The sequence below is a fragment of the Pseudoliparis swirei genome, chromosome 19, assembly GCF_029220125.1.
Source record: "Pseudoliparis swirei isolate HS2019 ecotype Mariana Trench chromosome 19, NWPU_hadal_v1, whole genome shotgun sequence".
NCBI classification, from domain to species: Eukaryota; Metazoa; Chordata; class Actinopteri; order Perciformes; family Liparidae; genus Pseudoliparis; species Pseudoliparis swirei.
In genome coordinates, this window is record NC_079406.1 from 4,824,178 (window position 1) to 4,838,337 (window position 14,160).

The window sequence follows — 14,160 nt, forward strand, 5'->3', positions numbered from 1 at the left end:
TCTTGCTCTTGAAACTCACACCAGTGGAACCAGCCACTTGTTTACTCATTCATGCTGGTAGTTGGCTGTTGATTGGTAATGGCATCGGCAGTACTAAGAGCCCCTTCATTTTGAACAATCACTTCATGGTGCTTTGCCGTGCATGTGGGCCGTTTCCTCTCTTTACCCGGCTGTCCGTCCTCCTCTGTATCCTCCCTCCTCCTCGGTGCGGCCGTAACCTTTTAAACTTGTTCTGCTCACACCTAATCCTGCAGACACGAGGAGCGGACGTGGAGCATGGAGCGAACAGAGAGCATGAACTCAGACTGCCAGTCAGGCGGGTTGTCCAGCTCCGTGGGAACCAGTAAGTGCAGCAGCCCGGCGTGCATGGCGAGGAGGGCCGCCCACTGGGACACGTCCGGACCGGGAATGCAGTACGGGGACTCCTACGACTCTCTGAGAGACTCGCCTCACAGTGACAGGTAGGGAAGGTGGAGTGTGTGTGTGTGTGTGTGTGTGTGTGTGTGTGTGTGTGTGTGTGTGTGTGTGTGTGTGTGTGTGTGTGTGTGTGTGTGTGTGTGTGTGTGTGTGTGTGTGTGTGTGTGTGTGTGTGTGTGTGTGTGTGTGTGTGCGTGCGTGACAGGGTTGATATTTAAAACCGTCTCTGTTCATGACTGTCCAACATTTTAACTTTATTTAGTTTTTGTATCACACCAGCCGCTCTTTGGCGACACCAAGTGGCAGTCATGTGTTATGAATTATTCCATGTTAACTAGATACTTGTGGAGAGGATACTGTAATGTGAATTTAGAAACCAGTTATGTACTAGTAGTGAAGACAAAATTAAACCCCTTTTTTTTTTTTTTACATTTACCATCTAATAGTCTACTACATGTCCCAGAATGCTCAGGGCCTAAAAACCTTGATATTCATATAATTAGCTATGTTCGCATCACCTACAAATTCATGATAATGAAAGAGATTATTCTGTTACCTTTTCACATTTAATAACTATTTTAAAGGAGTGTGTTTTTACATTTTATTTGTCTGTCGAATGTAAAAACTTATTTGTGTCTTCTTCTGTGCTTCTTATATAATTTCATACAAATCATAAATCTTGAATCTTGATTTTGATGGGACAAATATGTTGCTCAGCAGGAATGTGCAAGCAAGGCGTAATTCATGATAAGCGTAAAAATCCACTTGATGTCATAATGACTCTTTTTCTGTTCGAAAAACTGCTCATCACCCATGTCTGCATGCTGGGTAGGCTCCACCCCTACCCAGCATGCAGACATGGGTGATACTGAAAGTGTGTGTGCCCCACACACACTTTCAGTATCACCCACTTCAAGATGCGATTCAGACTCCTCAATAATCTGCTGTTGTCTTTTTCCTCCCGTCCAGGTACGTGTCGGCGCTGACCACGCCAGCGCGGCTGTCTCCGGTGGAGTTCCACTACCCCCCGCTGCCGCCGCAGGTGCCCGCCTTCCATATCACCTCGCCCAACATAAGCCACGCCCTCTCCCTGCCCCCCGCCGCCGCCGCCGCCGCCTACCATCGAGAGGACGACGAGCCGCTGCTCCGATGCCCCGATGTGCGTGAAGGCAACGATAGTCCACACGTATAAGACGGGGGTGACGACACAATCAGTGAACGGATAGGGATTTATATTCATACATATTAATTTTTTTGCCAACAAATCCCATGGAGCCCAAAAGCAGCAATGCATAACTCTCTCTCTCTCTTTGTATAAAAAGAAAAAGAGGTGCACATATTTCATTGTTTTTTAAAGACAAAATAATTTCCCAAAACAGCTGGACAGTGTATCTTTTTAGTTCATATCAAACAGGATTAAATAGCCTGCCTTTGTCGGGGACTATTTTTCCGCCGATGAATAATACATGTAGTGCTCTTGTGAGCGTGTGTGTGTGTGTGTGTGTGTGTTGGATCGACTCGACCTAACATGTGTGGCTCTCTGGTGTGTGTTGTTACCGGAGCTCTGCGGCACAGAGGAATAGGCCTCGTTTATGTGAGCAATCATAACGACGTATTCTCGGGAGCAAAGCGGTGGCCCAATATTTAATACAACACTCATTTGTTTTTATACTGGCGGGAGAAAAATACAAGTTTCTTTGAATGAGTGAAAAAACCTACTCACTCTCCAGGCCACGGAGATTTACACACCTGATATCCGTCTTTGCATGCCTAGAACTATCCAGCACAAACGGGTGCTACTCCAGCGTTAGCAACGGGTCCCTAAAGAGAGTCTTCCAATGTCGGTGAAGCTTTTCAGAGACAATGTAGCTTCTGCTAACCGCGACCACGGGCTCTTCTTCTTTCCTGGCACCCGATAACGCAGCGAGAGGACATTTTTGACGCGTAACTTTAAATTAAATTAAATTACTTGTCATTTAGCTGACGCTTTTATCCAAAGCGACTTACAATCATGTTACATTCATCAAATTTAGGGTTAAGTGTCTTGCTCAAGGACACATCGACTCGGGCGGGGATTTAACTGCTAACCCCCCTGATTGAAAGACGTACCTGCTAACCGCTGACCCACAGTCGACCCTAACTTTAGCCCACTACTCTGAGGTGACTTGCGTTGACCTCTCGGGAATGTAATGCTAATCATTCTGCTGTATATCAGGCTTTAGATAGATATACACTACCGTTCAAAAGTTTGGAGTCACTTAGAAATGTCTTTATTTTTCAAAGAAAAGCACTGTTTTTTTAATAAAGATAACATTAATCAAAAATACACTCTATACATTGTTAATGTGGTAAATGACTATTCTAGGTGGAAACGTCTGGTTTCTAATGAAATATCTCCAGAGGTGTATAGAGGCCCATTTCCATCAACGATCACTCCAGTGTTCTAATGGTACATTGTGTTTGCTAATCACCTTAGAAGACTAATGTCTGATTAGAAAACCCTTGTGCAATAATGTTAGCACAGCTGAAAACAGTTATGCTGGTGATATAAGCTATACAACTGGCCTTCCTTTGAGCTTGAAGTTTGAAGAACAAAATTAATACTTCAAATGTTAATCATTATTTCTAACCTTGTCAATGTCTTGACTATATTTTCTATTCAATTTTTAATTCATTTGAGAAATAAAAGTGAGTTTTCATGGAACACACGAAATTGTCTGGATGACCCCAAACTTTTGAACGGTAGTGTACTTGTTAGTTGAATGAGTTCATTGTTTTAGTTTCATTCACAATGAGAAAAATAAAGTTTACCTTTAACCCGATGGTTCAAATCCCTGTGTTGGCATCCAGCTGCTGAAGTTCCTTTGAGCAAACCACTGCCAAACAGATACAGTTTCCATCAACCCCCCCCCCCCCCTGTGTTTGACCTTTCAGGATGGGAGTCTATACAGGCAGCCCCGGCGTCCGCGGCGACCCTACCTGACGGAGAGCACGGGAAGTCTCCCGTCCAGCCCCTACCGTCTCCCCGACGACGAGGCCTACGAGACCACGCAGGAGTACGCCTCTTCGCGGGAACCCATCCGGAGCCGGCGCCGCCCGCGACGCAACCGCCTCAACGGACACGCGTCCCAGCGCTCGACGGGCCAACGGGACTACAGCTCGCAGAGCTTCAGCCAGTCGGAGGAGGAGGAGGAGGAAGAGGAGGAGGAAGAGGACGCTCACGGGGAGAGCACGCCTTTCCTTAGTGTGCAGAACATGAACATGGACCCGCCCCCGCCGGTCGTCCCGGGTTACCGCGCGTCGTCCGGCGCGGACACACGGACTCACCGCGGGCTGAGTCGGCCGGGGACGCGCAGCAACGGGCAGCAGGGCCGCGGCTCCCAGTCGCAGCGCTCCAAGGCCAACAACATGCCCCTTTAAGACTTGTCCCCCCCCCAACACCACCCACCCCTCCGCCCTCACACACTCCCCTTCCTCCTACTGTACACACAACCAGTGGACTAGAGACCTGCACCTAGGAGAAAATATTTTTATTTTGTATAACATATTCTAAACAAATGAAATATTTATTTTCATTTCAGCAAAAATTGTCTACTAGCTAACAGCAAAGACTTTTTTTATAACGAGGGCGGGGCGGGGAATATTTATATGTAAAGTTTTTTGATTTACAGCATTACGAGAGATGAAAAAATAAGAGAATTACGTGCCAATTTTTTCACAAGTTAGATAAATAGAATAATATTGTGGTGCCTTTTGCTGTATGCTGAAGTCGGAGGTCCCATTGAGTTTTTGTAGCCTTTCTTATAAAGACTCCTCGTTTTTTATAGAGACCAACCCTCCTCCTTCCTTTTGCTTTGTTTTTTTCTTTCATTTGGGATCTTCCTCTTTTTTGAACTGTGATCTGATTACGTCATCATGCAATATTGATTCCTCCTGTGTAAAAGGTGTCTGTTTACATGAGTATGATCCACGCGACGCGCTCGATTTCACAGGGACATTTAGTCACTGACGCAACCGGAAGTGTAGGGTAGTTTTTTTTTCCTCGGATGAATCGCATCGGCCATTCACGTCGTCGTTCGCTGCCTGTCGGTCATTTGTCGTTATTCCTGTGAAAAAAACAAGAGTGTTAGGGAGCAGATTCCTGTGTAGGTGTTTCAGGGTGCTGCCATGACTTTGGTGGCGGTTGCAGTTTGTGTGTTTGTGTGTTTGTGTGGTTGTGTGTTTGTGTGTGTGTGTGTATGTACACCCCATAAAGTCTCATTTTTGGTTACACCGCCTCCGTTCACCTTGAAAAGTGTGGTCTCTTGTTTGACTGACATGCTCCTCTCACGCTGCCAGAAGCTGACCCTCCGTGAGCAGCCGCTGGCCCCCGGGTGGAGCCGCCGATCCAAACCCAAACCCGACCGATCCAGTTGTAATCCAGCCCGACTCCGGCCTCCCGTGGACTGCCCAGCCCGCCCGTTTCCTATGCCAGCAGCTTAGAGCCGCACTGTGTCTCAGGACTCCCCCCCCCCCCCCACCCAGCATCACATCACAGCCTCACACAAAAAGACTCAACGCAGTGAGCGCACGTCACCTCAGTCTCAGTTCAGTCCGCAGGCCCAGATCCACTTTCCCCTCGCTCTCTCCCTCCCGCCCGTCCATCAGGTTTGTTGCGTTCACTCGTCGTGGCCATGATGATGAAGGGGTAAAAAGAAGAAAAAAACTCTTCGAATCAGAAGGGAGATTCAGTTGCTTTTTATTAATTATTTTTTTTACTTCAAAAAGGTTGTGTGTGTGTGTGTGTATGTGTACGTGTACGTGGGCATGTGTGTCGCTGCGTGTGGGTCACGATGAAGATAACGCCGATGGCGATGATGATGAGAAAATGATGCGGAGACCACATCTGTTCACTATGTTGCAGGGGTGTAGCTCGGAATTCTGGGCCCCCCATCCGAGAGGAGGATACTGCTCTGGGTTCCACCCCTTTTTTTTCTTCTTCTTTTACTAATATAAACCTGCTACTTTTTACGGGGCCCCTCTCCATCTGTTGGGCCACCCGGGATCGCCGCCACCTTTTTCAACCCCGGTAGCGACGGGCGCTGCTCCGACGGGTCAAAACCGCTGCGTGCTAGAGGGCGAGTTTCTGAGTCCGGTTCTACTTTTTTTTTTTCTTAAGCTCACAGCCAAACGACGGTATATGATAATACTGACTATTGCATCCTTGATTTGCATTCCTATTAACTTTTATTGATTGAACTTCCTTTTGCTTGGTCATATTGACTGAATGATCTGTTATCTGTCTTGTCTCCGTCTGTCCGCCCCCCCCCCACCTCCTCTCCACCTCGCATCGCCACTCACCTTCATGTCTTTCTCACCCCCCCCGTAACCGACCTACAGAAGCAACTAGCAGATGAATTTTAGGCCCCATCTCCAGACGAGTGGACTGAACTTAACGGTCAGAAGCTCTTCAGATATTCATCGGGTTCAGAAACCCCGTTTCAGGCTCACTGAGGAATTTATTAGAGATTAAGTAGAGTGTTTCTTCTTTTTCTTTTCTTTCCAAAAGGGAGATGCATGGATCACAGATATAGAAAGTATTTTAAAATTTTAGGGGAATCCTGCTAGAAGTATATTTAAAAAAAAACATAATTTGGGTTCATGGCTCAAAGGTCTGGCTAGTGTTGTCTGAATATCATTGTATTCAATCTGGGATTTGCAACGTGGAAATACTGCAAGTGAGGGTAGTGTGCTTCTAGAGCTAGATGAATTGTAACCCCCCCCCCCCCTCCGCCTCTTTCTCCGCACCCTGCACTCCCCCCCCCCTTTTGCCTTTTACATACACACACACACACACACACACACAAACACACACAAAAAGCCCCACCATGTTTGTGTTTGTCAAGCAGTTTGCCTTTATCTTTTTTACCTCCCAACTCCCTCTCTCTCCTCCCTCCCTCTGTCTCCCTCCCGCACCCCCCCGCCCTCTCCTCTCCCTCCTGCCTCCCTCTCCTCTCCTTTCCTTTCCTCTCATTTCCTGTCCTCTCCTCTCTTCCCTTCCTCTCTTTTTCTCTCCTCTTCTCTCCGCTCCTTTCCTCTTCTCCCTTCCCCTATGTCCCCTCCCACATACCCCCTTCTCTCCTCTCCTCCCTTCCTCTCTTTCCCTCCCAGATTCCCCCTCCTCTCCTCTCCTCCCTTCCTCTCTGTCCCCTCCCACATACCCCCTCCTCTCCTCTCCTTTCCTCTCCTATCCTCTCCTCCCTTCCTCTCTTTCCCTCCCAGATTCCCCCTCCTCTCCTCTCCTATCCTTTCCCCTCCTCTCCTCTCCTCCCTTCCTCTCTGTCCCCTCCCACATACCCCCTCCTCTCCTCTCCTTTCCTCTCCTATCCTCTCCTCCCTTCCTCTCTTTCCCTCCCAGATTCCCCCTCCTCTCCTCTCCTATCCTCTCCTCTCCTCCCTTCCTCTCTGTCTCTCCCACATCCCCTCTCCTCCTCTCCTCCTCTCCTCCCCCCACCCCTCTGCATGTCCTAGTGGTACTGGTAGTTGGGTGCATGGAAAAAGCAGCAAGCAAATCGTTTTTCCACTAGAAGAAAAACAAAACCCTGTCTTCATTTTAACATTCAGCAATAAATCCCTTTTCTCTTCATGTCCATCGTTCTTGGAATATGCTAGATGATTTTTTGCAAGTTTTATCAAAAAACATACTACTTGTAAAAGAAGAAAAATCCAAAACCACCCCTTCATATGAAAAATAAAACTTTATTCCTACCATTTTGAAACCGTCCTGTCGTCTTTGTCATGCGAAATAAAGGACAGGGAGCTTTGGGTGCTTCCCATCGATGAAAACCTGCAGCGGGTTCCATTGTTTACAGAAGTGTTTCAGAAAAACTACAGTTTCAGGATCCCAGACGCATGGAGTCTCTCTCCCCTCCCGGACCCGTTACCCGGCCGCCAAACCTGTTTGTAGCTGTTTCACTCAGCCGGTGTCTGGATGTAAAGGCTGGCATTATATAGCACAGAAGAGTCCGCTGGGCAAACATCAGCGGAGGAAGAACATGTCCGTCCGGTTTGCTCTCTTTTTGTCAGTGGGTGTATCCATCTGTGTTGTCTTAGGGGAAAAAAGGATCTCGTTTGGATCTTTGTTGACACAAATGTGTTCATACAGAAGGTCGGATGGCTTTGGGATTAAAGAGAGTTAAGAACCGTGACGCCCCGTGTCTAGATTCCAACTGATTAATGGAGAGCCAAAGCGAAATGCTCTGATAAAGCCATCGGATGACCGGCCTGCACAGCTGGCTTTGCTGATCCAATCGGACGAGTATTCAATGAATTTTGGGAGTCTTCACTTGCAAGAACAGGTAAGCAAAGAAAGATGTTCATTTATGTTAGCGCCCCGAAGAGGAGAGGATCTCATTTTGCTAAATGACTATAGGCATGACGTATTGATAACAACTTAAATTAGGGTGTATCATCCCATTTAGGAAGAGTTCCTTTAGCCAGTCGGCATTCTCAGTGAAAGCAGGACACCTCTGGAATGCCTCTTCATAAACGCACGAGCGGAACATATCACTCTTTTAAACACGGCCTGAAGAACTGGCTTTTTAGCAATCAGAATTGTGACGCCCTCCTCAGTGATTGTGTGTATACTTATTGCTTTTTATGATGTTTTTTTTAAAGGATTTTATGATGAGGCCAGAATTTGATCGTAACCTTTATGATTATTGCTTTTTATGATGCTTATAGTGAAGGCTTGTAATATCTGGCCACAGGGACTACGTTTGAAATTCAGCCTTATAGCTAAGACTGACACATTTAACCCTGGGTTGATTGATGTGTACGGTCCCTGTTCAAATCAATAAATGAAATAAAATAAAATAAATAATTAATTAATTAAATAAATGTGTGTTCCATTTGGCAGCTGAATTGTAGATGCATGAGTCTCTGGAAGAAAAAAAAAGAAGAAAAAATGTCCATTCCAACTGAGAACCAAATTAATCTGCCGATGAAAATACAAGACAATCCAGAAGCTACCAAGTGTGACTATGCGTTCCTGTTCGTGCAACTCATGGCACGTTTATGGTATTTTGACACTAAAAAATGTCTTTTTCTCATTTTATTTTTGTAGAGATTAGGATATCATCGGTTCACTTGCAGCTGAATGGCGTGCTTCACCTGTCGCTGGCGCTCCTTGTTCATCTACTTGTGCACGTCATGCATCTCCCTGTTCCTGCTGTTCGTCTACGGCATCATGGTGTTTTGTTTCGTCCTCAATAAGTTAGAGAGGAGCACCGTCGTGGCCTCGAGTCCTGTTCGCTTTGTGGCCCCGGGAACTTTCAGCAACGGGAGCTTCAACCCACTCCCGGAAACATTCTGGTCGCTGCGTCGGCACGAGGACGCCATCTGGAACCGTCTCCAGCTGAGCATGGACCGCCATTTTAACCCAATTCTGCGACCCCGAAACATCAAGACGGGATCTCGAAACCGTTCGTCTTACGAGTCCCTACGGACGCAAGCTTTCTCTGACGTTACCGACTTGGCGAAGATGAGGAAAAGCTTCGATCGGCTGCCGCGGATACGAGAGTTTGTGAGCCACATGCATAGGAGAGACTACCCGGCCCTCATCCAGCCGGTTGGAGGATGTGGAGCCGGCACGACGGATGAGCGGGAGGCCCCCCTCCTCCTCCTGGCCATTAAGTCAACAGAGATGAATTTTAAGAACAGGCAGGCCATTCGACAGACCTGGGGTCAGGTGGGACGGGTCGCGGGGCAGTGGAGTAACCGTAAAGGAGGCGGACGTGGCGGAGGACACGTCCGCAGGGTGTTCCTGCTCGGGAACGGGGACGCGGGTGTCCGTTTATCCGAGGCACTGCAGATGGAGAGCGAACGCCACGGAGACGTCCTGCAGTGGGACTTCAGGGACACGTTCTTCAATCTCACCATGAAGGACGTGCTCTTCTGGAGCTGGCTCTCCCGCTCGTGCAAGCGGACTCTCTTCGTCTTCAAGGGGGACGACGACGTCTTCGTCAACACGCCGAGGATGGTGGCGTTCCTCCTGGACCAGCTGAAGAAGCCGCAAGCGCACAAGACCATCGGGGACTTCATGACGGGCGATGTCATCACGGCGGGATTAGCCAATCGAGTCCGCCGGTCCAAGTACTTCATCCCATACGGCTTCTACCAGGGCGTGTATCCCATGTACGCAGGCGGTGGAGGGGTGGTGTACTCGGGCCTGCTGGCCAGACGCCTGCTCCACGTTTCTGAAAGGGTTCACCTGTTCCCAATCGACGATGTTTACGTGGGGATGTGTATGGTTCGGATTAACGCTCGCCCGGTGCACCACCCCGCCTTCCTCACGTTTGACTTTCCTCACGGGGAAGAGGAGAAGCGGTGTTCGTATCACACCATCCTATTGGTCCACAAACGAAGCCCCGCCCAGATCGTTAAACTGTGGGCCCGTTTGAAAATGAGCCAGGCCCAGTGTCGGGACACGCCCCTGAGGAGGGCGGGCGAGAAGGAGAACAAACCCGAACCGTGAGAGCATCCGGTTCCACGAACGCACGTTTTTTAAATTTAACTGAGGCATCCATGTCCTGGGCTTCTATTTGATTATAGTAAAACATGTGAAACCCTTGGGGAAATTAAGGAAATATTTAATAATAAACCAGTATATTTACATATAGTTTTTATAAATCATAAATCTCAGTATAAACAAGAAAACTGGAGAAAATGTTGCGTATTGAGAGCTATCGCTGGCTTATATTTTGAACGTCTTTCTTCAAAAAATATATTAATTATTTCAAACTCGGCGTAGATGAACATGTGATTTTAACGAATTTCCATGACTTTTCCAAAACGTTTATGAGGCCTGGAAATGACCATTTTAAAATTCCATGACTTTTCCAGGTTTTCCATGACCGTACGAACCCTGTATATAAACATTTGACCTGAAAGACCATTAAATGCCATTTCTTGTATTATAGAAAACAAAAATGTAATGACGTGGGACTGTAAATCATCAACGTGACCGTCATTACATTTGGACCGTTATGTTAATATAATGCGATATATTGGACTGAAATGAATGTAAATGGAAGAATAATTTTATTAAATCAAAAATGTAAATGCAACCCCGACGTCATTTCCTTCCAAAAAAAAATACACATGACACGTATCCACCAAAAGCTCAGGGACAAACTGTGCCAAGTACACAAGTCCCTGTGGAACGTGTTTTACCGGCAGTGCAAATATAATACTCACTCAAGGGCTCGATACCAAACATGATGTTCTATGTAGTACGAACTTATGACTTCATAGGTAGCACATGCGGGAATAAATGTGTTTACTTTCGTAGCCTTCTGTGCAGCAGTTCCTTGAACGAAGAAACAATAAATGTAAGCAAATGAAATTTTTAAAAATGAAAAGTTTATGGTGTTTACGATGTAAATACGGCATGTAAAGTGAAAGCGGTGCAAGGTGTATTGATGTTTAATTTCAATTTGAGGAGGATCTGACCAGAGGTGATTTATTCTTTGAACGTGAAATAAAAGTCACGTCCGTGGAGTGAAAAAAAAGAAAAGCGCTTAAGAATGTAGAACGAATCCATTTCAAAAACTTTAATCATTACACAAACCCGAAAATCAGCGAGGAATGCGGAGAAGACGAGGCACTCGTCGGCCACAATGACCGGCGATCGGTGCGCCGCGATACGAATGAAACGGGAGCGTTTTGATCCGTGAAACCGTCGAGGCCATCAGCTGCATTCATTTGAAAATAACTTTTTTTTTAAACAGTCCAGCTTGTTAAAAGGAATGTTCTCCAGAGGACCAGTCACACTGGAAAGATATTTAAACTCACACCACGCCTGACTCCTCAATCTAAACTAATAACTCACATTAAACACGAGTACAGGGTGGTCCGTCAACAGTGACAGTTTTGAATCGAGCGATGAGGATAAATGGATTTAACGGTTTCCATTAACTTCCTGCGTATGTCCAGTATGGCCTAAGAACACAGCACACCAGCAATATAGCGATCGCTGCACTGAAGTTCAGACCAGAGACATGCTTGAGTTTAGGACCCTGAAACTACAGAAGCACGTCAGCTTTGACATGATCGATTCCACTTTGTTCTTCTTTCTTTAAAAAAAAAACCAATTTCACAAGCGAGACTTCTTCTGTTCCAGTGAGTTGAAAGTCCAGACGAAGAGCCCCTCCACGGCAGTCCAGACGGCTCAGGTGCGCGAGGACCGCCTCTTCGCACGGCAGCCTCTCGCTCTCGATTGTCCCGCCTCCTCGGAGCAGCCGCTACGAAGCGCTTTCTGTCCTTTTCTCTTTGTCTTTGTCGCCGGCGGCGGCGGCGGCGTCCTCCTCCTCCTCGCTGTCCTCCTCCTCACTCTCACTGTAGTGGTAATAACAGCGGTTGGTGTTTACAAAGAGGTCACTCTCATCTTCAGAGTCACTGAGGTCCTTGTCTTTCTCCTCCGTCTCCTTTTCCTGCTTTTTGCTCGTCTCCTGTGTAAAGCCCTCGGGCCTGGAGGAAACCGAGAAACAACACACGCAGTTACACTTGACCAAAGTACGCTAGTTATGTTTGAGTGTGTGTGTGTGTGTGTGTGTGTGTGTTCACACTCACCAGAGCTGCTGTTTTTGCAGGTACTGAATATGATCTTTGAAGAGAATGACGTTGATCTCTGCCTTCACCTTCTCTCCTTCGTCAATGGGATCCACGATCACATAGTCACCTAGACATGTAGAAAATGTGATCCAGAAAATAAAGAAAGGTAAAAGAGAAATACAGATTTTCCTTTCAGTCAGTACTTTATAATACGTCCTCACTCCAGCTGCTTCTATTGATATATCAGTATCTATTCTCTTGAAACAGCAACAAATACCAAGCTGCTGAGTCAAAAGTCCCATAAGCAACCACTGTTCAATTTGGAAAAATATATATTGATAAGTATAAGATAAGTATGCAATTTAAAAGAAATCCGCCGATTAACATATCTAGTGTGCATTTAGCGCCTATATGACATTACAGAGAATAAAATCAAGAAATCAAAAGGTGCAGAAATACATAGTCTGATATTCACAAGGTTTACAAATCAGACAAAACAAATGTTGCATTGGCATTTCCCTGAGAAGTGGCAACACATTTCATATTGTACTTAAAAATGGTATAAATACCCTGTGGAGTTCTTGATATCTCGTAGCGCTATACAGAAGTTGTTTCTTTTTGAGTGAATACCCGATTCACACTGCATAATCTCTGTGATAATCTATAATATTCATATAATATCCGACTCAAATCACTCACCTCTCTTGATCCAGAGGTTCTTGCGGAACTTGGGGGGCATGCTCACCAGGAACGTCACGCCCTGGGCTGTGACCGCTTCGTGGAGGTTGTTGCCACGGCTACCAGTGATCTACACAGGTCGAGAGGATGGAGACGAGAGTCCGGATGACGACAATGAAATACCTGAAATAAACACACCGAGGTGCACGCGGCCCACACACCTTCACGATCTGCTGGTTCGCGGTGGGCGTGACGTAGGCCCCGAGGGCCTCCTTGAGGACGTGTTTGCGTTTGGTGGCCTGTGACATCTTGAAGAGTTAGGATGTGAACTTCCGGTGACGTCCAGCTGAGAGGAGGAGAGTTATAAAACAAAAACAGAGAGGTTAAATTGAAAACTAGCTACGCTCACAATAATTAAGAGTTCCAGTTAACATGATCGTGGCAACTTTTATAAATATGTGGCTACCACAATGACGTATACATCACGTTGCCGTAACTTTTTAGGCCGAATAGTTACTCGTGCTACGGCTGACTAAGCTAGCATTAGAGCTAGCCATCTCGAAGCGCAGCTATAGCTCAACACGTCAGCGGGTCACGTGATTACCTTGAAAGAAAGAAACGAGGAACGAGGATAGGTGTGTCTCCTTAAAGCAGAGAGTGTTCCTAGGAAGCGTGACAGCAGCTAAAAAGCAGTTAGAAGAAAAGACACGTTGAAATAGTTTGTCAGTAAAGCCAAACCACATGTGTTCCTGTTTTCTGACGACACCAACGGCTACACTTCCGGTGTCAAGTAGTCCATCCCTTTCAAAATAATGGTCACTCTCTAATGCTCTTTTATCTGCCGGCTAAATGGACGTTCAATGAGGGATTATAATGACACTTCACGTAACTCCGTCACTTCTGCATCAATTGCTGTTATTTTCTGACTATAACAGCGTCTAACAAGATAATATTGGGGTGCCAACTCTCACCCCAATATACTGCACCACACCGCCCCACACTGGTCTGGTTATTCCGCCGCAGTGCCTTTGCATTGTGGGTAATGTAGTTTTACATCTCTCAATGTGAGCAACGTTCAAGATCACTAGTGTTCGCTGTTGCCAACCAGTTCTCAATAGATACACAAGGTAACACAATAAAATACCAATGCCTTCTTTCAGGTTGTCGCTATTTATTTATTTTACTTCGGGACAATTGATTTTATAAATACTTATATGCAGACCACAAATTAATTCATAAAAATAGCAGTGGATGTTTATATAGTACAACATTGCATATCCTTACTTTTAACATCAGGCACTTAGACATTTAAGCAATGTGATGTTCAATGGCGTTTATTGACGGTATAATCTAATCACAGTAACAAATGTTTTGCTGCATTTGTTTGTATTTTCAATTGATAAGATTGATAGATCAATACTTTATTCATCCTCAGAGGGACATTTGGTTGTAGCAACAGCAAACAAGGTTAGA

General features: G+C 46.1%; 3 protein-coding genes across 3 annotated transcripts in view; 2 read left to right on the forward strand and 1 right to left on the reverse strand.

Moving 5' to 3' along the window:
* Positions 1-4,885, forward strand: part of nrg2b (neuregulin 2b) — a 50,142-nt gene extending 45,257 nt beyond the window's left edge. Inside the window, exons 10-12 of the mRNA XM_056439413.1 lie at positions 255-461; positions 1,387-1,576; positions 3,352-4,885. Of these exons, the coding sequence (XP_056295388.1) occupies positions 255-461; positions 1,387-1,576; positions 3,352-3,837 (883 nt within the window). The 3' untranslated portion in view covers positions 3,838-4,885. The remainder of the gene's footprint in view (positions 1-254; positions 462-1,386; positions 1,577-3,351) is intronic.
* A 3,669-nt stretch (positions 4,886-8,554) lies between these two features.
* Positions 8,555-9,931, forward strand: LOC130210095 (N-acetyllactosaminide beta-1,3-N-acetylglucosaminyltransferase 2-like). Its single transcript, XM_056440077.1, has one exon. It carries the CDS (start codon positions 8,555-8,557, stop codon positions 9,929-9,931), a length of 1,377 nt encoding a protein of 458 aa, XP_056296052.1.
* A 1,063-nt stretch (positions 9,932-10,994) lies between these two features.
* Positions 10,995-13,431, reverse strand: eif1ad (eukaryotic translation initiation factor 1A domain containing). The gene is made up of 5 exons (XM_056439366.1): positions 13,292-13,431; positions 12,909-13,033; positions 12,709-12,817; positions 12,028-12,136; positions 10,995-11,925 (listed from the first exon to the last, which is right to left on the reverse strand). Exons 2-5 carry the CDS (start codon positions 12,993-12,995, stop codon positions 11,700-11,702), a joined length of 531 nt encoding a protein of 176 aa, XP_056295341.1. The 5' UTR covers positions 12,996-13,033; positions 13,292-13,431; the 3' UTR covers positions 10,995-11,699.
* Between the last annotated feature and the right edge of the window lie 729 nt (positions 13,432-14,160).

Excerpts from the sequence above, each read along its gene's own strand:
- LOC130210095 (XM_056440077.1), top strand. The coding sequence starts at position 8,555 with ATGGCGTGCTTCACCTGTCGCTGGCGCTCCTTGTTCATCTACTTGTGC.
- eif1ad (XM_056439366.1), bottom strand. The coding sequence starts at position 12,995 with ATGTCACAGGCCACCAAACGCAAACACGTCCTCAAGGAGGCCCTCGGG. Across the intron at positions 12,818-12,908 it reads CGAACCAGCAGATCGTGAAG|ATCACTGGTAGCCGTGGCAA; the intron begins GTGTGTGGGCCG and ends CGACCTGTGTAG. Across the intron at positions 11,926-12,027 it reads CTGCAAAAACAGCAGCTCTG|GCCCGAGGGCTTTACACAGG; the intron begins GTGAGTGTGAAC and ends GGTTTCCTCCAG.